At 40.6% G+C, this 26,136-nt stretch overlaps 1 protein-coding gene across 1 annotated transcript in view; it reads right to left on the bottom strand.

Moving 5' to 3' along the window:
• Positions 1-7,190: 7,190 nt before the first annotated feature.
• Positions 7,191-26,136, bottom strand: part of LOC117079157 (lipoxygenase homology domain-containing protein 1-like) — a 36,924-nt gene continuing 17,978 nt past the window's right edge. The window contains exons 3-6 of the mRNA XM_033202787.1: positions 23,351-23,483; positions 22,507-22,658; positions 18,941-19,095; positions 7,191-7,428 (exon numbers count right to left, since the gene is read on the bottom strand). Of these exons, the coding sequence (XP_033058678.1) occupies positions 7,356-7,428; positions 18,941-19,095; positions 22,507-22,658; positions 23,351-23,483 (513 nt within the window). The 3' untranslated portion in view covers positions 7,191-7,355. The remainder of the gene's footprint in view (positions 7,429-18,940; positions 19,096-22,506; positions 22,659-23,350; positions 23,484-26,136) is intronic.

Below are 26,136 nucleotides of genomic sequence, written 5' to 3'. Positions count from 1 at the left end.
TTAAAAGCTAATGTTTATTGGATACATAAGATGTACTAGGCTCTGTTCAAGGTACTTTATGGATATTATTTAATTCTCACAATAATCCCAAGAGTTTCTACTATTACCTACATTTTATAGGAAAGAAACTGAGGCATAAAGAAATACACTGATTTCCCAAGCCATGCAGTGAGTAAGTGGTGCAGTCAAGATTCAGAATCTGCACTGCTAACTGGAACACTCAGCAGCTTCCCGCATGTGAGAGCTTGTTGTATCACTATTTAGGTAGGACAACTATACTTCAGTGCAGTTTACCATGCATCCCCTGCCTATTTAGTACATCCGATTCCACCTCAAATCTTGACCCTTAACAGGGAGGAGAGTGTGACAATTAAATATCAAATTCTTTCCAGGTGCCCTAGGTTCCCTGTGATGATTTTCAACCTGGATTCTAGCAGCTCAGCCTTGGCATTTCCACCTTGTCCTCATCCCAAATTCCCTTCCATTGTATCCTTGATACTTGCTGCCAAACCCCTTCCATGTCCCATTGCCTCTTTAATCACCCACCTTATCTTGGCTTACATGGAAAACTTGACTTGCCTTCCTTTGACTACAGTCATCCTTCGGTGTTCCAGGGAGATTAGTTCCAGGATGCCCCCTCATATCAAAATCCAAAGATGCTCAAGTCCCTTATAGGAAATGGCCTAGTTGGCCAAGAATAGTAGCTCACATCTGTAATTCCAGTGCTTTGGCAGGCCAATGTGGGAAGATCAAGCCCAGCCTGGGCAATACAGTGAGATCTTGTCCCTACAATTTTTTTTTTTTTTTTTTTTTTTTTTTTTTTTTTGAGACGGAGTCTCGCTCTGTCGCCAGGCTGGAGTGCTGTGGCCGGATCTCGGCTCACTGCAAGCTCCGCCTCCCGGGTTCACGCCATTCTCCTGCCTCAGCCTCCCGAGCAGCTGGGACTACAGGCGCCCACCACCTCGCCCGGCTAGTTTTTTGTATTTTTTAGTAGAGACGGGGTTTCACCGTGTTAGCCAGGATGGTCTCGATCTCCTGACCTCGTGATCCACCCGACTCGGCCTCCCAAAGTGCTGGGATTACAGGCTTGAGCCACCGCGCCCGGCCCAATTTTTTTTTTTAATTAGCTGGGTGTGGTGGCATATGCCTGTAGTCCCAGCTACTCAGGAGGCCGAAGCAGGAGGATCCCCTGAGGCGAAGAGGTCAAGGCTGCAGTAAGCTATGATCATGCCACTGCACTCTACCCTGGGTGACAGAGCAAGACCCTGTCTCTAAAAAATAAACTAACCAAACAAAAACAACAACAAAATGGCACAATATTTGCAAATAACCTGTGCATATCCTCCCATATACATTAAATCTTCTCTAGATTACTTATAGCTAATACCATATAAATGCTATATAAATAGTATTTTTAAAATGTGTATTACTTTCTGTTGTTATATTGTTACTTTTTATTGTTTGGGTTTTTTCTGGAACTTTTTGATCTGTGGTTGATGGAATCCAGGGATGTAGGACCTGCAGGTACGGAAGGCTGACTGCATTTGCTAACAATTCCTGAGTGCTTTGTGTCCCAATATCCTAAGCAATCTACTAGGTTCAAATCTACTTTTCAGACCCACATTACTGTGTGCTGGTCATTAGGAAAGTAATTCATAATCTTCAATATATTTAGAATCCAAGTCTTGATCTATGTATGCAGGTCTATAAGAGCCTATCCACTACCAATTCTACTGCCACCATGATCTATTGCCGCATAACAAACTATCCTAAAACTTAACGGTGCAGAACAATGACAATCATTTCTTATGCCATTGAAAGTACAATTTGGGCCAGGCTTAGCAGGGAAGGATTATCTCTGCTCTACATAGTGTCAATTGGGGCAGTTCAGCTGTGGACAGGAGGATTTGCTCCCAACATAACTCTCTCAATGTGACTGGCAAGGTGGTGCTGGTGGCAAACACAGCCAGGGGTCAGAGCAATGGCCTTAGTTCCTTTCCATGCAGACTTCTCCATAAGGTCCAGGCTTTTTCACAGGACAGTGGCTGGATTCTAAAGACTAACATTCCCAGAAAGTGAGCCAGGCAGGAGTGGTGTCATCTTTTATGACCTAATAGTGTACAGCAAAAATGTCACATACTATCATTTCTGCTTTACACAGTTAGTCAAGGCAGTTTCAAATGTCTGCCCAGGCTGATTCCACCTTTTGTTGAGTTCAGAAGAGCACAGAAAATGCTGCAGTTACAGACGTTTTTAGCACACAGTTCCCCACATCCTCCTTCCCAGACTTCCCCATCTCCACACCCCTCTGACCACTTTTCCAGCAGAACCACTATTTTCTAGGTCAGCAGTTCTCAACTGTGGGTGAGTTTGCCCCTTAGAGACATTTGTTGATGTCTGGAGACATTTTTTTTTTTTTGTCATCACAACTAGGTGCGTGCTATTCCCATTCAGTGGGTGAGTAGAACCCAGGAAAGCTGCTAAATACCCTGATATTTATGACAGTCCCCTACAACAAAAAATTATCCAAGCTGAAATGTCAGTAGACCCAAGGTTTAGAAAACTTGCTTCAGACTAACAAGACATACCCTGATTAAGTCTACTTCACTCCAAACCATTCTATGCTTTCTGTGAATTATTTATAAACACAAAGTGGTTGAGGTGCAGGCTGTTGATGGTGATGTTTCTGCATGGCTGTTGGATATCTGAAGATGCTGAGTATTACTGTTTCAGTGTCAAATCCATTCCATTCCACTGCTATGTTGAGTTATGGGTATTTTGTCTCAAACCAAAAAAAAAAGGATATGAGCCAATGTTCTAGAATCAAACAAAAACTAAACACTAGCTATTTAATTTGGGAGCAAATGAAGCTAAACCCAGCCAGGGCATGAGAAACACTGCACTGTCTTCCTGGTTGCTCACTTAACACTTCCTGGCATGCCCATACCAAAGGTTTCAGGCACTAAACAGTAAGTCACAGCATCTGGCCTCTGCTGGGAGAATTCCTCTTGGCTCACCTTCTCTCTTTTTGATTCTAAACTTGTTCACAAGTTGACTTCTCTTTTCCCACTTAGCCCTGCTGGAATTCATTAACCTAGTTTCAGGCTCTGTATGTTGGGACTGACGAGGCAATCCTGAAAATGGTTCCTCTGGCATCTCAGCTTCACAAATTATACACACTCATCTGAGACGCTGATTCCTGAGGCTTGCCCAGGCTCCCCGGTGCCACAGTGTGTCTTCCTGTGGAGGAAATGAGGCTGACACAACAGACAGAAGGCTCCAACACAAGAGGTAGGCTGTTACTCTGTCATTATCCACACCACCACAGGAAATTGTACCCTGAATGATCACAGTAGAAGGCAATACAAAGCCATCTATAGTTGACTCAGAATGCATGATGATGTGATAGAATATTTTATGTTCTTAATCATGTTTAACTGAGACTAATCATTAAATTTAATTTTCTTTCTTTGAGCAGACACTATTTGGGCAGTGAGGCCAGCCAAGCATGTACAGGCAATAGAATTGAGAGGAGAGAGAAAATATTTTAATAATCTTTACCACATATAATCCACCAAATTGTTAATGATACTACAAAGAGTTGGCATTGCCTATAAATAAATAAGTGCTCCAAGAATTTTTAAATCCCTGAAGTCAGAAATCCTTGAGTACATGTAGGAAGCTGAGTCATTAAAATCAAGCAGTTTTGTATAATGGTTAAGAGCTAAGTTCCAGTATCAGTTCTTTCATTCACTAACTGCTTGGCTGATGACAAGGTTCTTACACTTCCAAGCCATAGTTTCCTGAGATGGTATTTTATTTATTTAGTTTTTTGAGACAGGGTCTTGCTCTGTTGCCCTGGCTGGAGTGCAGTGGTGCCATCTAGGTTCACTGCAACCTCCGAAACCTGGATTCAAGCAATTCTTCTGCCTCAGCCTCCCGAGTAGCTGGGATTACAGGCATGCACTACCACGCTCAGCCAATTATTGTATTTTTAGTAGAGACTGGGTTTCACCATGTTGACCAGGCTGGTCTCAAACTCCTGACCTCAAGTGATCCGGCCACCTCAGCCTCCCAAAGTGCTGGGATTACAGGTATGAGCCACTGCACCTGGCCCTGAGATGGTATTTTTAAAGCCATCTCACTATAATACAATGAGATTCTGGATAAATCACAAAAAAAGAATTGTTTTTAGTACATTATTCTAATCTCAAGGAAGTAAGAAAAATTATCCACTGCATATTAATAATAAAAGGGGCCACTAGCTGAAAGTGAGTGGTGAGCACTCAGCAAACAAGAAGGCGAGGACTGCAGGTGCGATGGATGCCAACACGCCAAGCCAGGAGAATGAGTGGCAATGGCCACACGAGGGTGGGAGCTGGACCTGAGACTTCTGAAGTGAGCCAAACGGGGAGACACCCTTAGCAAAAAGTTGGGCTCCAAATAAGGGGTAGTAAAAGGAGCTTATCAAAAACCCAACCTATGCCCACAAAGGTTCTGGTTGAGAAAAGAGTAATATGAAATATAATAACAATAATAATCTCCCCTGACAATTAAAAACATCCTTTCACTTGGATTTGAAACAAGGCTAAAAGCTAAATGTAGCTTAATATGTTAACAAAAAAAAACACAACAAGATAAATCCAAAGATACAGAAGATAAACACTCTCTCACGCACACATTTTTAGGTGACTGGGGGCAGTGGGCAGTGAAAATCAGTCCCTCTAAAGCAAGAACAGTACAGTCCCCGAAGTCGAACCGCTTGCATTCAAATTCTAAATCTGTTTGTGTGACTTTAGGCAAGTTATAAAATCTTCTCTGTCCTTTAGTTTCATCACCTGTGAAGTAGAATAATGATACAACCTACTCCATAGGGTTACTGGAGGATGAAATATATAAATTTTTCTGGAACACTTAGACTACACAGCAAATAATATACGCATTCACTATTAATGTTACCATCACTGCTTCTATTCCACATTGTACCAGGGACCTAGACAGCATATTAGGATAAGAAAAGGTGTTGTAATTCACATATGATATGGTCTTCACAGATCATTCAAATTGTATCTTGAAAAAACTTCTAGAACTAGAATTTAAATTTATTTTTTATTATATAATTAATATAAATTTATTGGAATTAGTGAAGGGGTTTAGCATAGTGGCTGGATATAAGAGCAATATGCCAAAGGCACTGATAACAATGAAGAAACTCAATCCAGCAATGGATACTGAAAATATTCTCTCACAACCAAGTTCAGTCTAACTCAGTAATGTAGGTAGTTTTGCTATGAAGAATGATTTTACCTATATGAATTATAAATATTTAAGATTATAAGGTGTCAAAGTTTAGAAAACATGTCCTAGATGATTGTGGGAATTAATCAAACATGGCTAGGAGTTAGTAATGGTGCATAATTGTACTTAGTGTTGATCACCTCAAAATGAAAGTGAAATAAACTTAGTTGAGTCCTTTTTCCTTTTCTCCTTTAAATTTAAATAGCATTTTGGTCTACTTTCTTCCCCCGAAGCCACATAGAAAGGCATAAATGACATACATGTGCTTCATATACTTTCAAAATCTAAGACTCATGTTTGCTTTTCAACATTCTTAACCACAATGTAACACTGCCTCAATAGATTAGACTGCTTAACATTTCAAGGTTCTTTCCACACCATAAATTAGCTCATTCACATAACTATGAGATCACTAATGTATTTCCAGAATCATATCCCAAGAAATATTAAAGGTCACATTATTTAGAATTTAAAAATGAAATAAGACAGAACCATTCACAAACAATGACAGTGTATCATGAACTAACTAAACTCATTAGTCTTTGACTAATCCACTTTTGAACTATAAAAAATATACATTTTAATGAGGCCATAAAATAAGACAACAGAAATAATTAATTACAAGCAAGCATTTTAAAATAACTTATTTTAATCAAATTTGATGAAGTATATCTAACAAAGTCCTAGGTCAGCACCTTCCCTGTACATTGCAACTTCATGTTTGACATCACTGATGTTGATTACATGGCTTACATTATTGACAAAGGACTTCTGATATTTTCAGCCTTAATTATAACCTTCATTTTAAAACTATTAGCCTTTATTACCCACATATGCCCCACCACGGTCTGGTATTAATGGATAATTTTCCTACTTAGAATATCATTTCAAGCCTTATTACGTGATGGTTTATTATAAGACACAGACCTCTTGAGGTCCTTTAAAATTATTAAGAAATTCTGGAACATTAGCAAAATTATGACCATACTAAGAATCTGACACATGAACAGACTTTTCCTTACCAAATAAACAACAAAAACTAAGCTGAAACACAGTTCCTAATATAAATAGATAAGAATGCTAGTTTAAGCTTGAACTGTTTATGTCTCAGTAGCCATCTTCATCATTATAGGATTTCATGAATAAAATAATGTTAGCACTAACCTTTGCCTAGTTTCAAACCACTGTAGAAAGTATATCCATTTTTGAAAACATAGAGATATGGTAACCTGGTATGCATACTAGTAAACAGTATTTATCCATTTCATTCAGATCAACTTAAAAAATGTAACATATTAATACTATAATTGCAGATTGATTTGAAGAGGATCTAATAGAAAAAGATAATTATAAAAACTTTAAAAGGAAACTAAGAAACCAATATGCAAATAAGTTTTTAAAAAAGTACAACTAAAAGAAGTTAATATAATTTAACCATTCAGAAAATAATTATTTTCCCCATATATTTAAATTATTGAAGAGAAGCATTAAGGAAAAAAGCATTTGGGCCTAAAGTTGCTGTTAGTTTCTTTATAAATCAACTATACTTTAATGCTTATTCCTGTACTCATTTTAAGTATTTTTCAATCAACAGTTAAACTCAATAAGAATGTACTATAAAAAATGTGTAAGGTTGGTAATCTTAAAACAGAAATGGGTTATTTCAGATGATTAAAAGATGAAAAGTGGCAACAACATTTACCATTTGCTTCCTCTTGTATTTTAGGTTGATGATTTATTTGCATTTCTGCAAAAATAAAAGTGAAGTGCAGTTAATAATAGATCTGTCTGATGACATCGTAAGTGGGAAAAGAAGAAACATGAGTTTAACTCTTTAACAGTGGCAAATCCTTACGTTGATTTTTAACTTCAAGTAGGGCATGTAACATTTCTAAGACACAGATTTACATATGTTTTTATTTCACTGTGAGGAATACTATAAATCCAACAATAAAAGATAAATGATCAAAGGGGCTGTTCTGAGGAAAACTGGGGAATAGTGTTCCATGATGTCCAGATGTAACAAAATCATCTTGTACTTTCTTCTACCGATGGTTTCAGTAATCCTCACCTTGAAGATAAAGTTCAATTTCTGAATGAATTATGCCCTGAGACATGAAAGGAAGCCATCTGAGGAAAAAGAGAGAGAGAAAGAAAGAGAGAGGAGAAAATAGAGAGAAAATTAATTTCTGATTTTCTCCATTTTAAAATGAGGTTGATTCTGCATTAATTTTGCACACTAAATGTTAACTATAAAATTGCTTTTTATACAGTCAAACACAATCCATCCTATTACATACTCATCATAGCACTAAGAATGGTATCATACCTCTGGCTTGAAGAACGAAATATATACGTTGCTAATCCTGCTAACCACCCACCTCTCCAGATTTGTCAGTCCTCTATCACTATCACCTGTAAAAGCAAATGGGACTCCAGCAGAGCACTCCCAGAACCAAGCTGGAGCAAAGGGCAAGGGTGGGTTTCAGATTTTGAGCATGGTACCTGGGCCAGCCTAGAAAACATGGCCTGCACATTGGTTGCAGGGAAACTTGGCACAGAAAAATAGACTCCCTATTTTAATATTTCCTGTAAGAGAGTTTCTGTCTTGCTTTCACCTGACTTCCTCTAAAATCTCTTCCTCAGTGTTTGCAAAAAGAATATTACCATTGGCCAAGCGTGGTGGCTCACGCCTGTAATCCCAGCACTTTGAGAGGCCGAGGCGGGCGGATCACAAGGTCAGGAGATCAAGACCATCCTGGCTAACATGGTGAAACCCCGTCTACTAAAAACACAAAAAATTAGCCGGGCGTGGTGGCAGGCACCTATAGTCCCAACTACTCAGGAGGCTGAGGCAGGAGAATAGAATGAACCTGGGAGGTGGAGCTTGCAGTGAGCTGAGATCATGCCACTGCACTCCAGCCTGGGCAACAGAGTGAGACTCCATCTCATTAAAAAAAAAAACAAGAATATAACCATAAAAGTTGGTGAAATATTTTCATGTTGGAAAACGTGTTTCGGGTGAGCTAATAGCTGATCCTCTGGGCAGCTTCCCCCTAAACCAGGTAAACTTTAGCATTATAAGCTCCCTTTTTGAAGAAAAGGTCAGAAAACCAGCTTTGCCATTTACTGGCTTTGTGATCTTACCCTCCTGAAGCTTACTTTCTTCGACTAAATTACCTGCCTCATAGCAGTGTTGTGAAGCTGAAACGAAAAGTCATGTACAAGCATTTTTTGTAGTATTACATGGTATATCAATTTTATTATTACCCACAAAAAAACATGGTTATTGCTATCCCACACACTTACGCATACTCTCATTCCTTCCATCCTTCCATCTATCCATTCAATAGATACTTAGAAAGTGCCCTGTGTGTGCAGGCATTTTCCTAAGTGCTGGAGCTACAAGAAAAACAAAAGAGAGAAGAAACCTGACCTGAGGAGCTTCCACTGTAAAACAGAAGAAAACAGATATGTGAAGATAGAAATGTAACAAAGTGTGATGAGTGACTTAAATACAGATGTTATAGGAGAAGAAAGAGACTGACCAACTGAATGGCAGGAATGGGGAAGTGCAAAGGAATGAAGAACAAAAAAATTCAACAAAGAGGTGATACTTGAGCTGAAGGCTGGACAATAAGTAGGTCAGGAAGGGCACCATAGAGGGAGACAACAGCACTGGCAAAGGTACAGAGTCCAATGGGATTCCATGAGTCTGACGCACAGGAGGCTGCTGGACAAGATGGGTTAGGGGCAGGGGTTGTGTGTGGGTTACTCAAGGATCTGACAATGTCAAGGAACTTAGAGTCTGAGCTGTAAGACTGATGCCACCACACTAGCCTTGCAATCAGCAGATAATGGGAAGGTGTGGGGTATAAAGGCGAACTGTGAGCTCACAGTCCTACCCAGCTGTCAGGATTGCTCATCTCTCCATTTTTCCAGAGTTAAGAGAAATCTCATTTCCTTCTGACCACTTTAGCTCACAGTGGTCTTTCCTCCTCTGGAACCTAATAACACACATACAATGTATTTTGCACATTTAGTCAGCCCCTAATTATGCAATCTTACTTTATTAGTTATGTTTTGGTTTATGTATCCCATCTTTCCAGTTACATTGTTAAATATGTAAAGAGTTTACTTTATATGCCTGAATAAAGGCAGTCAGCTTCATGTTTAAAAATACAGACTTCAGGGCCCAGCGCAGTAGCTTGCACCTGTAATCCCAGCACTTTGGGAGGCCGAGGCAAGTGGATCACCTGAGGTCAGGAGTTCTAGACCAGCCTGGCCAATATGGTGAAAGCCCATCTCTACTAAAAATACAAAAATTGGCCAGGCATGGTGGCGCACACCTGTAATCCCAGCTACTCAGGAGGCTGAGGCAGGAGAATCACTTGAACCTGGGAGGCAGAGGTTGCAGTGGGCTGAGATCGCTCCACTGCACTCCAGCCTGGGTGACAGAGCAAGACTCCATCTCAAAAAAAAAAAAAAGAAAGAAAGAAAGAAAAAAGAATACAGATGTTAAATTTCAAGTAGAGTCAGATTGCCTTGTTTCAAAACCTGGCTTCAACATCTACTGCTTGTGCAACCTTAACCCATATTCTTAATCTGTGTAACCCTCAATTTCCTCATTTGTAAATTATGAATAATTGTAGCTACACAAAGGATACAGAATTAAACATACATAAATGTATTACAGTATAGTCGTTACTACTGCATTTTCTGACTGCCAAACACAGTGCCTTGTACACAGTTGGTGTTACAGAAAATATATTTGGGGTGACTGCCAGTCAACCAACAACCACCCTACTTTTCTCAGATGTGCCATAAAACAGTAGGCCTTGGATAGTGAAGCAAGTTTTTGCATTAGGACAAGAAAATTTCCCCAAAGCCAGTGAACAGGTGGGAGAATTGGAGCAGTATGGCTTGAGAGGTGCAGTGATGATATTAAAGGAGTGGAATAAAAAGCAAGCAGGAGAAGGTTGCTTGACCAAGAACACAATCCATTCTCTGCAGCCATCAGCTAAAGAATGGCTAACACGGTGAAACCCCGTCTCTACTAAAAAATACAAAAAACTAGCCGGGCGAGGTGGCGGGGGCCTGTAGTCCCAGCTACTCGGGAGGCTGAGGCAGGAGAATGGTGTGAACCCGGAAGGCGGAGCTTGCAGTGAGCTGAGATCTGGCCAGTGCACTCCAGCTTGGGTGACAGAGCGAGACTCCGTCTCAAAAAAAAAAAAAAAAAAGAATGCCTAAACCCCTCGGTCACCAGGGAGCTCCCTTTCACTGGCCTAGCTAAGAAACACAAAGACAGGGGCAAAAATTCTCTTAGTCTTTTAAGATTAGAGTAGACAACTGTGGAATGTGTTGGGGTGCTCCTGCCTTAAAACATGTAGGGTGTTTTGCCGGGGGAAGATGTGTAATAAGGTAAAGAGTAGTACAGATTATATTTAGTCTGAGATATATTTTATATTTGTCACACATTCACATTGAAAATGGCAGAAGAAATATTTGAAGATTCTATGTCTCCACCCCCATCCCAAAAAAATGAACAAGACTCATTGCTGCACCTCATTCTGTCAGGTTGCCACCATCACTACTTGTCACTTTCGCACCAAGGAATGGCGCAAACTGACAAAGAAGAGCACAGAAATCTGCAGCAGCACAAACACATGCTCAGAATAGCAAGAAATGATTAATAGCGGCCTCTTTCAGGAAAAAAAAAATCAGTAAAGTTAAATGATTGCTCACTGCCTCATGATAATTTTTATTATTCCCTTCTCCCTATAAAAATTGTATTTTACATTTCTGTACTTTATCAAAATTTCAACATCTTTTTTATCTATATCATTCATCATCTCCCCTCACCCTTCCCACCCCCACTTTTCCCAGAAAGGGAAAATAAAACCATTTGTAGACAGGCTGAATTATTTTGAAAATAAATAAATACATAACTTATTTGTAATGAGACATCTGAGTATGTTACAGAGGGAACTCATGCAAAGATTAGGTGACCTCTAAGGTTTCTTCCAACTTGGGATTCCATTATGTTTTCCATCCATCGTCCTTACCCCCATCCCTCCTTCCTTCCCTTCCCCATTCCTATCTATAAATATTTGCTAAATCCATACTCGGTACAAGAAACCATACTGGAAAATAAAGATAAATTTATGAGACCCTACCCTTAAGAAGCATATCATCTGGTATGTGAGACAAATACGTTCACAAACAATGGCAGTGCACTGTTTGGCAAGAATTGCACAAAGGTCTAAGTCAAGTGCTGGAGGAATTTAAAGAGGGTAAGGATGAACACAGTTCTGGCTGGCAAGCAGAGAAAGCTTCATGGCATGGATAACATTTTGTCCGGGGCCTTGAGGGATATGAATTTCAATAAGCAGAAGAAAGAATAAAATGAGCTAAAACAAATGAGGGAAAAGAGTAACAATATCCCTGGAGAATGTCTAGGGACAGAAGCAAAATGTACTCTACTCAGGAGAATTGGAAGAAAACCCTAGAAAGGTAAATGGCCAAGGTAGGGGGATAATTCATTTTTAATTCACCACACACTAACACCTTCAGTCAGAGCCGGCCTAGGTGTAAAAGTTCTCTTGCCAACTATACTTACGCAGAAGAAGGATGCTGTTCAAACAGGGCTGCCCCTGCTTCTTTTCCTGACCCTCTCCACAAATGATATACTCAGTCCTGTTCTGTATAAGGCTCAGCTCATGATTTACTCACGAATTCACTAATTTAGCGCACACTTTCTGAGTACCTATTATGTTCTGTGTATTTGTCCTGTGGATACCGAAGGTCTTGATTACAACCTCCTAAGAGCATGTGCCTCATGTTTGCTTTTCATGGAATAACCGCCAGAGTTGCCACAAGGCAATTAAGCAAGGAGAATGCTTTGTGAATAATAATGATGGGATAGTAGAGGGGTGATTATCAGCCTTGCTTCCACGTAAGAATCTCACGCATGGAGATGCGGCCCTGCTGGTATGTGAGGCTGCAGTGACAGAGTAGCAGAAACGCAGCTCTCTGCCAGGCCGTCAAGGTGGAGCCCCCTTGCGGTGTGGTTGGTCAACTAGCCACTTCAGTTTTTCAAGAGTGAGATCCTGAGACAAGTAAACTGCGTTTTGCTTAAAAATCTATACCAGTGGCCGGGCGCGGTGGCTCATGCCTGTAATCCCAGCACTTTGGGAGGCCGAGGCGGGCAGATCATGAGGTCAGGAGATCGAGACCATCCTGGCTAATACGGTGAAACCCCGTCTCTACTAAAAATACAAAATATTAGCCAGGCGTGGTGGCGGGCGCCGGTAGTCCCAGCTACTGGGAGGCTGAGGCAGGAGAATGGCGTGAACCCGGGAGGCAGAGCTTGCAGTGAGCCGAGATGGCGCCACTGCACTCCAGCCTGGGCAAAAAAAAAAAAAAAAAAAAAATTATGTACCAGTGGGACACATTTTGTTTTGTTTTGTTTTGTTTTTTTTAACTCAAGCTAATTCTAAGAATCACTCTTTGGTTTTTTGTTGTCATTAACACTTAAAAATGGGTATTAAGTGACAATTTCGTTTATATATGTCTTAGTGAGGTTAAGATACAATTAAACCTTTTAAATTTTATGTTCTAATTCCAAATCTGTCTTTTAATATGATTTCCCTTTGGGCTTATAGTGTCTTGATTAATGCATGCATTTTGGTTGAATTTATTACACATGTAAATTTAACTATTCTATTTCAAAAACAATGACAGGAGCTGAAAGTAAAAATATAAGACATCAGGCCAACCTTGGGGAAAAGTGTACTGAGCTGGAGAAGTCGGATAGACACATAAACACACACATATAATTTAATGTAGTAAGTGCTGAGTTAATGTCACATGCCTTGTGAAATGTGTACAGGAAAATGAGTTTCCCAATCTGTGGCTTCAGGAAATATCTCCTGGCAGAGGTGACACATCTTTTGTCAACTTACCAGTAAATATACACATGAAAGCCTACAGGACTCCAGGCACCAGGGAATGGCCAAGAGTTAGGTAAACTCAGATCCAATAGCACCAGCTGAGAACACAGTGAAGGCCCGTGAGGAGCAGAGAAGAACCTGTCTGCCAGGCCCTGGTTGAGCTGTAGGCCTGCTGTGTGGCCAAGGCCAGCTTTTGGCTGCAAAGGTTCCCCTAGAGTGTGATCTCAAGGATGAAAGGAAGGCCTTTAATTTGCCTTGCCCAAAGGTCTGCCTCACCTGCCTGCAGGGGGCCCACAATTGTTTCGGTGGAACAACAGACTCTTTTTTTCAACAATTAGTAAGAAGGTGCTGAGGACTGTGAAAAGGGTGTGGGTCTGGAGTGGAAGTGGCATTCCACCTACCAGAGGTATTCAGGATTTGCTGATAGTCTATTCTATCCATAGTGGAAAGCTTTTAAAGTCTTCTTTTCTTATACTTTGCACAAAGGAGATAATCTCAACCTTTCTCAAAATAAATAAATAAATAAATAAAAATTAAAAAGCCAAGAATCCTGAATAGAAATGAGATGGGAACACTTTAAAGGTGTTAGCTGCAATGTCAACTCTAAGGAACCTGTGCAGCATCACATCCTTATTCCTCAGGTGAATGTGCCTCAGGGTCACTCCACCTATCTGACCACAATTTGGTTTTGAGAGGACAAAGCTGATCATGCTGTCTTGCCTTGACAAGTCAAGTTAGATCATTTTATTTCTTTATTTGTTTTTGAGACAGAGTTTTTGCTCTTGTTGCCCAGGCTGGAGTGTAATGGTGCACTGTGAGCTCACCACTACCTCCACCTCCTGGGTTCAAGCAATTCTTCTGCCTCAGCCTCCTGAGTAGCTGGGATTACAGGCATGCACCACCACGGCTGGCTAGTTTTGTATTTTTAGTAGAGACAGGGTTTCTCCATGTTGGTCATTCTTTGTAGTTATTTGCATTTAACTGATTGATTTCTGCATTTATAAATTCTCCTTCTATTTAGAATTTCCCTAGATATGGCCTTTATTTCAAATAACTTTGCTTCTGCAAGCTCGTGTCAATGTAATTTCCCAAACCAGTCAGGAGTTATGGAAGACAACATTGAGAGGCTTTTGATGCTCCTTGTTTCCAGGCCCTCTCAGGTCAAGCAGGTTATCAAATAAATATTGTGAATGGTATTGTTTCTATTAAAAGATAGATGCTAACTTATTTTTAATAATTTCACATTAAAGTCAAGACTCACATATACACACGCATACACAATAGTTCAAGTTTGTTAACACAGAAAAATCTGGAGATTCCCTAATTTAATGCTAAACAGTACATTACAGAATCCACTCAAAAAGTATACTGGGTTAAATAGTGTTCCTCCAAAATTCGTGGCCACCTAGAACCTCAGAACATGACCTTGTTTGGAAACAGGATTTTTGCAGATGTAATTAGTAAAGATGAGGCCATACTGGAGTAGGATGGGCCTAGACCAATGACAACAGTGTCTTTAAAAAAGGTAAGAAACACAGAGACACAGACACACAAGGAAGACAGCCACGTGACAATGGAGCAGAGGCTGGAGTGATGCAGCTGCAAGCCAAGGAAACCCAAGGACAATCAGCACCCAGCAGAAGTGGGGAGGGCGAGGAAGGACTGTTTCCCAGGCCTTCCGAGACAGTGAGGCCCCGATGACACCTGGATCGTGGATCACTGGCCTCCAGGAACTGCAAAAGGATATATTTCAGTTGTTCAACGCAATCAAGTCTGTGGCAATTTGTTACGGCAGCCACAGGAAGCTAATACAAATACTAAATAAAAATATTTGCATTAATTCATAAAGTCAGTTGAATGTCTGCCTTATTCAAATACAAATTTTGTTTGCTGCAAACCTCAAATAGCCAAGCCTGCAGTGTAAATGGTAGAAATTCAGTGATGTATACCCCTATCTATATTAAATGTACAAAAGACAGAAAAATAATATCTTCAGGCATAGAAATAAAATAAAGCCATAAGGACGTGGGTGTTCAATTGAAGAGGGAAAAAGGAAAGGAGGATGCGCACACTCGCAGGCAGCCTCTGTGATGCACAGAAGCAGTCTCTTCCCGCGGCTCTGCTTTGTGTCTCACCTAATCATTTCCCCTGAGCCCACAAAAGGAACAAGCACTCGGTGGTCTTTCTCTCTGCCCTAATTCAGCTGTGCTGTAAATTCTTGTTCTCTGAGGAAGCTCCAAGGATCATGAACGAGATTTTCTTTCCTTTTCCCTTCTGTGATGTGCACCTGAGCATTTTGGATGCCTGCACCCCAGAACGAACTAGCCACAATGAACATACCCAGCATCATACCCTACCCAGCTCCCCCGCCAGGACTGTCCAGTCCAGCTCCTGTGTGCACCCACGGGTCTCCTTTCCCCTCAGAACAGCCTTCCAGGCTCCGTGGACACTGACCTTGACCTCATATGCACAGAAAAGGCTCTGGGAGCACAGAAGTAACTATAAGTGGCTTCAGAATAGTCTTTTTCTGCAGTAGAAAGAAACCTGCTGTGCCACAAGTTCTATTCCTGGTATCACACTCTTCTGCTTCTTTAAGAAGTAAGGAAGTAGGACCTGTCCCATCTCTTTATAGCTACATAGTAGAAAGGAATTATTTTTGCAACTTACTTTCTTCATCAGGGTATTACATGAATGAGCACTAGCCACCATTTATTTAGGACCTACTATGAGCAGGGTATTAAATATTAGCATTTAATATTTTATATCTGTTACATTATTTGTGATTGTTCAATATATTTTGTAACTAAAATTCTTTCAGATACAACCCGTTGGAATTATAATAATTAAGCTATCACTTATGTTCCTTCCTTCCAAAGGAGGCCATGGTAGCACAGCACAAACAAGAAGTAAGGTAGTGCAGGGGCCGGGTGCAGTGACTCATGCCTGTAATCCAGCACTTTGGGAGGTTAAGGCAGGCGGATTGCCTGAGGTCAGGAGTTGGAGACCAGCCTGGCCAACATGGTGAAACCCTACCTCGACTAAAAACACAAAAGTTAACCAGGCATGGTGGTACACACCTGTAATCCCAGCTACTTGGGAGCATGAGGCAGTAGAATTGCTTCAACCCAGGAGGTGAAGGTTGCAGTGAGCTGAGATCGAGTCACTGCACTCCAGCCTGTGACAGAGCAAGACTCCATCTCAAAAAAAAAATAAAAGTAAGGTAGCGCAATAAATGATGGGTGATGACGTGAAATGTATGTGTAGACATGGACAGTGGCAGTGAATGCATCTAAATTACCCACCAGGAGACTTCATATTTAAAAGAAATCAGCTAAGTTAATGTGACAAAGTATATCAGAACATAAGATGAAAGTCCTGGATGAAGCACACTCTACCTCTTCCGATGCAGGGAATAAAACAGAGCTGCCGCCAGTGCCCCAGAGATGCCTGTGTGCTGGAGGTGGGAGCAGGCGGGGAAATGACACCCAAGTCCTCTTCAGTGCTACGTGTTACTCATCAGATGGGGGTGCCTGTGCTGTGCTAAGTTCTGAGTACACATTGAGAGAACAGAAAAAATATTTGTAGTTTGGTCAATTAAGTCATACTACAGGCCAAATTGGAATTGGAACTTGAGGATGGATAGGATTATAACGGGGAGAATAGACCAAGGAAAGGTCCTCCTGAGTGAAGACTAGCACTCCAGGGGACAGAAGCAGAGTGGAACAGAATTTGTTTAGGTAATATAGGGGTCTAATTTCACTAAGATCTTGCAAGAAGACTGCTATAAAAACAAATTGGAGGGGGAAATATAGAGTCAGATGTTACAAAGCCTTGAATGGAAGTTATGTTTTGCTTTGCTTTTGTGGTAGGCAATGAGGATTACTGAAGGTTTTTAACAGGGGAGTGATGTGATTAAAATATAGCTTTTAGAACATTATTTTCCCCCACAATTTTTCTTGAAACATTTTCAGGCAAAGCTATACAATAAAATATTAAAGAATAAAATTCCAAATAAAACAAAGTAGAAATGAGAGAAGAAAAGATAAAGTCAGAATGATGCTAGTTAGTACCATAGAAGAGCTAGCTTGGAAGTTGTGGGTAGGTAGGCTGGGAAAGAAAGACACAGAAGACAAATGGGAGACGACGGGGATGAGCTAGTCTTGATGAACAAGGGCATCAATCAGGGCAGAGGTAGTAGTAAGAGAAAAGAAAGGATGAATTAAGCAGACACTCTGAACAAGGAATTGACTGAATTTAATGACTAAAAGGCAAAAAAGACGAGGGCTACTGTGGATCTCACCGCTTCTGTACATCCGCAGTCAGCTCCAATCATCTTGGGTGTTTGCAGTTTTTAGTGGCATGCCTTTAGGACTTTTAGTTGAATTGCCTCATTATTTTTACTTTTTGCTTAGTACTTAAAGTCGCAATTTTCTTGGCTAAATCCAGACCCTTGAATTTCCCCTCTTCCCTATTCTGCCTGCACGTTGTTATCTCATTTCCTGTCGATTACCTATTTGGAAAAAGAGGCTACAGGGCAGCCCTCGATATTGAAGATTCAAATTTTCAAAATGGAACCCCAAGTTTCTCATTCCCATGCCCACAACAGATTGGGTTTTAAATCAATTTGGTTTTTTTTTTTTTTTTTTTTGAGACGGAGTCTCGCTCTGTCGCCCAGGCTGGAGTGCAGTGGCCGGATCTCAGCTCATTGCAAGCTCCGCCTCCCGGGTTTACGCCATTCTCTCGCCTCAGCCTCCCGAGTAGCTAGGACTACAGGCGCCCGCCATCTCGCCCGGCTAATTTTTTGTATTTTTTTTAGTAGAGACGGGGCTTCACAGTGTTAGCCAGGATGGTCTCGATCTCCTGACCTCGTGATCCGCCCGTCCCGGCCTCCCAAAGTGCTGGGATTACAGGCTTGAGCCACCGCGCCCGGCCCTTAAATCAATTTGTAAGTCTGGGGCCCAGCCTATTTCCTGTGACTGAGAGACCAAGCAACAATAAACATGATTGCCCATCTAGCCGCAGCTAAGCATTTTCTTGAGAAATAGCAGGGCTCAGTAAAGATCCAGAGAACCAGCCTTCTTGGAAAAATAGGTGACACTTTCTTAAGCAAGAAGGTGTGGGATTTCTATGAGGAGATTTGAAGAAGGAAGTATCTGTGGGACCTGCGTCTCAAGCCTAGGCAGTACAAGGCCAGGTCAGGAATTTAGAGAGCTGCTTTCAGGACTGATCCTCATGGGGCTCAAGGAAAGTCCAACTCATCCATAATTTAATGTTTGTCTTCCTTACATTCTGTTCTGAAAGTTCTTCTCTGTAAAATTCTCCACACTTAATTTCCTTATGAAACTGTTGTAACACTACGATTTTAGTAATGTAAAGAAACCAACAGTTAAGCAAAATTTCTCACTATTTATGTAATAATTTCCAGTATTAAACTTTTAGTCCTTCTGTGACACACAAAACATTGTGGTAATAAGAAATTAAACATAAGCCTTCCTTACAATGCTTAGCAAAAGATTATTTAAGCAATCAATGAGTTATGCATGATGTGAAATCTGAGTTAAGGAAACAAATCTGTGACCTAAAAGATACATACCACACACACACACACACACACACACACACACACACACACACAGCATCATCCACAGTGCAGCACATTCTTTTGAAGTACCTTGGAGACCAGCCATTACCTTTGACAGGTGAAGACGGACTTGGATGTGGTGCCCGGCTCTCTGACTACGACTTGTTCACAGTACCAGTACTGTGATTTGTCACTGGCCTCACAGCGCAACAGCACCTTCTGCAGTTTTCCAAGCGACACTGCTGCTACTTGAAATTTATCAATCTGGTGTGGGAGACAGAGAAAAAAACTCACAGAAATAACTAGAGTCCGAGGCATGGCAAATGCAGGCAATAGTAATAGCCCAATGACTGCCAGAAGCAGCACAATACTTTAAAAGAGATAATGTTACTATAGTTAGCATCAAAAGGGGCAATATGGTAAGAAAAATAAGCAAATTACTTTTTATCTATCAAGAATATATTTCTGGCTGTTTTTTCGCTTTCACAGTTTTATTTTCTCCATTTGTAGTAGCATCTAGAGTAATAAACAAAGAAATCCCAACACAAAGACTTTTCTCATGTTAGACCCCTACTCTGAGAAGCAGTTCATTAGGGCATCAGGTTGACAACCATGCAGCTAATGTACAGCACATTTCCTTTCTTTCTTTCTTTTTTTTTTTTTTGAGACGGAGTCTCGCTGTGTCGCCCAGGCTGGAGTGCAGTGGCCGGATCTCAGCTCACTGCAAGCTCCGCCTCCCGGGTTTGCGACATTCTCCTGCCTCAGCCTCCCGAGTAGCTGGGACTACAGGCGCCCGCCACCTCGCCCAGCTAGTTTTTTGCATTTTTTAGTAGAGACGGGGTTTCACTGTGTTAGCCAGGATGGTCTCGATCTCCTGACCTCGTGATCCGCCCGTCTCGGCCTCCCAAAGTGCTGGGATTACAGGCTTGAGCCACCGCGCCCGGCCAGCACATTTCCTTTCTATGAGTACTGATATGCTGTGAGGCATGTGGGACAAATTTTCTTTCCTTCCTTCCTTCCTCCCCTCCCTCCCTCCCACCTTCAATACATCCTTCCCCTGCACCTTCCTCTGTAGATGAAAATAGAGCACATTCTTGGGTTTGTTGTAAAAGAGCAGCCTGGACTCCTAAATAGAATTAGTTTGTTATATCAAAAATACACTGACATTTCCAGAGAGATTCAGGACCTGAAGTCAGTGCTATACTGATTAAAATAAAAAGAATTCCTTCACACATTACTTCCTCGTAGATGGTTGTTGAGAATAACTGTCCTAAAGTTATCTGAGGAAAGGATCATGAATTTAAGTAAGTCTGAAAAATTACCAGAAATGATAGTTGACTGTTAGCTACTGGCACTCTATGGTAAAAAATGTGACTCTAGTATCACTTGTATTGCCTATGTGGGGAGCTGTCTTAACAGCTCCCTGCATTGTTACCAGGTTGAATTTCGATTTGATATTTGAAGACACACTACCTGGGTCTCAACTATTGGCTCCATGTTATTGATGGAAACCTCCTGTAGAGTCCAGACCAAAACCATTACTAGTTCAGTAATGACGGTTCTGTAAACCAGATGATGAGTATTTGTGCATCTTCTCATGTGTGCATGGATCATCTCATTGTCACTATCCTGCATTCTCAGCATGGCTTTACAAGGGATGTTCACGAGGCACGTCACCTGTTGTAGCAAATGCAAGTGATGCCCCATCCCATGTCCTCTGGATCCATTTCTAGGTGCATCTGCTGCTTTGATAAACAGTTTAGGTGTGCTCATAACTTTCTATCTCAATCCCCTGTCTCCTGCTTCTGTGTCTGAGGGCTTTCCCTGGTGGGACACATCTGAGGGATGTTTCACAGAGTTTCTCTGAAGCTCTCAGCAAGACGAGGGAGCCATAATAGTAACCAGCTCACAAATGTCCCTATATTGCTTTTCTCCTTTCCTGCCTCACTGTTCCCCCTCCTTTACTTCTCAAGTGCTTACTGGGATTATCTCCCAGATAAATTACCTTCACTAAAGTCTTTGTCTCTCAGTCAGCTTTGGGACAAACCCAAACTACAGTACCTTGAGGTCTGGAAAGACAGGCTGAGTCAGCTTTCTGGTCTCTTCTTGTATCTTAAAGTAACTTTAGGTTTGAAGACGGAATTAAATTGGGTCTGTTACATATATTGCTACGTTTTATTATCGTGCTAAGACACCTTGTAGAGAAAATGACAACTAGCCCAATGAGTGGTTTATGATGTGAGATGTGGCTGGTATGCACAAAGTCTGATAATAAAACTCTCAGACTCTTACCACAGTTTCTTGACTACAAAACTCTTGAAATTATTTGGCATTTCCATTACATCCCAAGCACTGAGGAAAATAACAGAAAATGTAAAATCTAAAATGAACCAGGGAAGAAAAACACTTTTACATCTCTGATTCTAAACTTAAAAAGGGATACCACTAAGCCCTCACTGTACTCTTCTTTATAAACTGATGGCAACTATATCTCCTACCCAATTTTAATTTCAGTCCATAACACACCCTCCCTACTGTCTGGAAAATGCTAAACACAATGATGAACTGAGGAAGATCAATCATGAAGATGACTTGCAAAATCTCAGCAGGTAACGTCCCATGATACAGCACTGCTGCAAAATGATACATGCTGGCGTCCAACTAGCAGGCAGCCAGGGGACATGGAGCCTCTGTCATTTATCCTCAAGTGGTAGGGTGAAAGAGTCTGGGGCTGATGTAAAGCCAGCAGGGATCTGTAGGAGATCACTTCACTGATTACTTAGCATAATATTAAATAATAATATCATGGTATCTAAAATTTTGTTTCTGCTTAAAATTAATAATTCATTCCTGATAGCAAAAGTTAGGCCTAATTTTGCTTTAGACTCACTCAAAGCAAAACTAGCTTTCCTATTCATTCTGATGAAAGCTTTTGTGTAATCAACAGTGACAAATGTATAGGTGAGCTTCAAGATATCCAATGTTTCAAAATATTTCACAAACTACAACAGTCTGAGAAACAGCACTCTAACTGGTTTAAGGAGTCTTCTTTCTTTAAAACATGCCTTTAGATTACATAATCCCCAAACTTAATTTCAGACCCTCAAATAGTACTTTCTCTCCATATACAACAAAATAACATTAACAATATCCTACTGCAACTTCTCAAAGATCTAATATATAGAAAGACTTATGCTTGTCCATAAGGACAAAAGGAAATAAGGAGGGGCTTAGGTGTGAAAATAACACAGTTGGCCCTATTCAAGATGTTATATAGATTAAAGGTCATTGTGTTATTATATGAAATATAGTATAATGGCATTTATATGGTCTTATCTTTTAAAATAATGCCTTGTATCTTTCCAGCCTGAGAGAGCACATTCAAAAATGTTTTCCTTGTCTTTTCAGTTCATTTTTTTCTTTTTCTCACACAATCACTAATCTTTAATATATTTTCTTTGTTCTATTATTTACTGTTGGTTTAGTATGTCCCATTTTTCTTGCAAGAACAACTTCCAAAACAAAGCACACTAGAAAGTCAGGTCAAGAAAACGTGTTAAAGATGTCTTAAAACTAAAATTTGAAGAGTGCCAAACACCTTTTAAATTTTAAATCATAGATGGCCATCTTCAGAGAGATTGTTAAGAATCTGGGAAATTATTTGTATAGACTCACCTGTCCTCTTTGAAATTTTACTTGCATGTTAGATTTGTACAGCAGTCTGAGGCCAGAGTCTCCCCTCTCCCCAAAGAGACAGAGGAAAACCTCAGACTCCGTTTCTGCGTGCTTCAGCTTCCCAGTGTAGACGTCAACCTGATATCTCACTACTGGCAAAGCAACAGGGAGAGAAAACAAGAGGAAATACATTACCTTGAAATCCATACAAACAGAACCCAGATCCATAGGTTTTCAGGCTATAGTGAAAAAAGAAAAACATATATGAGAATTCCTCTAATCTGGATTTTCTGTGTCTATTGAGAGACTTTTGAGCTTCAATTATTTTTAATCATACATGGGCATTTTTACACCATGAACAAAAGGCCAGAAGGTTTATTGCTTTTTCAGAAAGAGAAATAAAAGATTTTTTAAAAGGTTGTTCTTCTATATATGACATAAGAGGACATTTTATGCTTAGTATTTTAGTGGTAAGGGTGACTGTTATTGTACATTATGTTTAAAGTTTAAAATGATGTAAGGTTTGATGAGGAAAGAAATCAAGCAAGGAGGTAAGCTGGCCCCAGGCAAAGCTAAGGTGAGTCGCAGTCATGGCATTTCTTGTCTCTCATAGCCTCAGCCTTTGTGACTGTAGCTGGGCCACAAGAACAATTTTGAGATTACATTTAATCTAAGATCCACCAGCAACTCATGCTGTGACATTAAAAACGTCACCTCTCAAGAGTAAAACAACTCTCTTAGAAGCAGGAAAAATATTCTGTAACTAAATAGCTTAGAAGCAAATTTAAGCAACTACCAAACAATTTGTCTATGGAATAGATGCTACTGAAGATTAATAACACACATGGAAAAATAGCTTGTCCTCCTTTTACTACAGGAAGCTCACAGACAACATCCCCATCTGCCTGAATCCGAGAGAGCCACACGTTTGCTGCAAAATCTAGGATCTTCTTGCTTTTCGTATGTTGCATGGTCACCTGGAATTAGAAGAAAAAATGACCAAATTGTGTCATCTCCAATTTCTCAAAGAACTTGGAATTCAAAATGCATCCCAGGGATTTCAAAAATGTACTGCATACTTTGATGATGGTAATAGTGGTGATGGTTCTAAGTAGTAGTAGTAGTAGCAGTATTAGTAGTAGTAGTAGCAGGTTGGTGCAAAAGTAATTGCCATTTTGCCATTACTGTTAATGACAAAACCACAATTACTTTTGCACCAACTTACTAGTAACATTAGTAGTAGTAGCAGTAGTAGCAGTACCATCAGCTGTTTATTAGGCAATTTTTATTTGCCATGTATTATGCTAAGTGTTTTATTTTAATTATCTTTTAACCTTAACCAACCAGACTTGTAAAATTCTTTCAATCTAATAGATAAGAAAATGGAGGCATGAAGATTTGAAATGGACTCTAGCAAATTCAAAGCTCTCAATTTCACCTGTCGTAGTGATTTGAAAAAAAAGCAATCTCAGAGAACTCGAAAGGAGATCTTGTGTTCATATTAGTCACCAAAGCAAGACATACATCAGAACTTGAAAAAAAAAGTGAATGCCTTTTGCCAGGTGCCGTGGCTCATGCCTGTAATCCCAGCACTTCGGGAGGCTGAGGCGGGTGGATCACGAGGTCAGGAGATCGAGACCATCCTGGCTAACACGGTGAAACCCCGTCTCTACTAAATACACAAAAAAATTAGCTGGGCGTGGTGGCGGGTGCCTGTAGAACCAGCTACTCGAGAGGCTGAGGCAGGAGAATGGCGTGAACCCACCTCTCGGGCCGAGATAGCACCACTGCACTCCAGCCTGGGTGACAGAGTGAGACTCCGTCTCAAAAAAAAAAAAAAAAGTGAATGCCTTTTAAGTGTATGTATAACATCTGTAGGCTCTAAATAAACCCCCAGTTGACACAGACCAAATGCCTGCACCTTCCAGCATGCAGGCAGCTGCCTTTCCCCCCAGCCCAGTGACTCCTCTATAGACCCCTTGTCAGCTCCTTTGGTGGCTGTTCCACACAAAGGCCCCTTCCCTTTTTCTTCCCCTTCACATGCCAGCAGACTAGCAGAGGACTTCCAAGCATAAGCCCACAGTTGTTTGCCTTGCCTCCTATCACGATAGATAAAAATGTCCTCATACTTTTAAGATTCCAGATAATCTTCTAAATAAGTCCCTGTCCCTCCTCAATTTTCTCTGCTTCCTGGTCTTAGGAGCAGGTGCCACCATTTCTCAGATGGCTTATTCTTCAAGCTTGCTGCCATAACCCATTGTCTGCTGTTCTTGCTCTCTTCCAATCCTGCCTTTAGCCTGTTTCAAGAGAGACTATTTTAAAACAGAAATATGATCATTTTGCACACTGCACACAACTTTTTTTAAACAGTCCTTCCTATAGTATAAAATCCCAAATCCTCAATACAATGAGCAGTTCATGGCTGGGTCATAATCTTGCTAGATACTTCTCCCTCACGTGCTATGTTCTAGTTGTACTGATCTGTTCATGGTTCCTCAACCTGGCTACATTCCCTCTCATGTCAGTTTTCACATACACTCATAGCTCTGCTTAGAACAGTTTTCATCCCGACTCATTACCATGATGACTCTGCCCATCCTTCATAGCTTACACGTAACCTCTTCTAAGGAGTTTTTTGTGAGCCCCCAGTTTGGTTCAGCAACCCTACTTTGTGATCCGCGACAGCCTCCCCATTCATGATTTAACAGCTAATATTTGACTGACTTGAGGGAAGAAACCATGTCCTATCCATTTTGATACTACCACAAGCTTTTACAAGGCAGTCCTTGCGTCGTTTGTTGAATGAATGATCAAATGAATAACTACGTGAAATGTGTATTTGTCAACACAGGTTACAGACTAACTCCGCACACCTGATTATTAATGAGTGACAACTGTATCTTTACTTGCTCCAGGCAAGAGGTCTTGAAAAGAACACTGGACAGCTAGAAAAACTGTGACCAAAGTCTAGCTCTGGCATTTCCAGCTGACCATGAGAAATCATGTAACCACTTTGAATATCAGTTTTCTCATCTTTAAAACAGAAATAATGACTATCTCATACGGTTACTGTGGATATTAAATGAGATTATATGTAATGTATAAAATTTATATAAACTATATAAATACTTCATATTAACATTAGTGAAATGTATATATGTATACATACATTAATATTAAAAAGGTTAATATAATATATTCTGCTGAAATTGGAAATTTCTCTTTGGATTATATCATTCTTTATTTAGACAGGGGCCAGTGTCTGTGTGGAATTTGCACATTCTCCCTAAGTCTGTATGGGTTTTCTCCAGGTCCTCCAGTTTCCTCCAACATCCAGAAGTTCTGCATGTTAGAGGAACTGGTGTGTCTACATAGTCCCAGTGTGAGAGTGTGGGGGGTGTACGAGTGTGTGGGTATGAGTGTGCCCTGCAATGGGATGATGGCATGGCGTCCTGGCCAGGTCAGTTCCCGCCTTGCACCCTGAGCTGCAAGGACAGGCTCTGCCCACCCACAACTCTGAACTGGAATAAGCAGGTTGAAAAATGAACGAATGAATACAAATGATTGTCAAATAAAAATTTGTAACATCTATAATAATCATACAAATGTACAACAATAAACAATTAGGGG

The sequence above is a fragment of the Trachypithecus francoisi genome, unplaced genomic scaffold, assembly GCF_009764315.1.
Source record: "Trachypithecus francoisi isolate TF-2019V2 unplaced genomic scaffold, Tfra_2.0 Lachesis_group7, whole genome shotgun sequence".
NCBI lineage: Eukaryota > Metazoa > Chordata > Mammalia > Primates > Cercopithecidae > Trachypithecus > Trachypithecus francoisi.
Note: the sequence above shows the minus strand (reverse complement) of the source record. Positions and strands in the feature narration are given on the sequence as shown.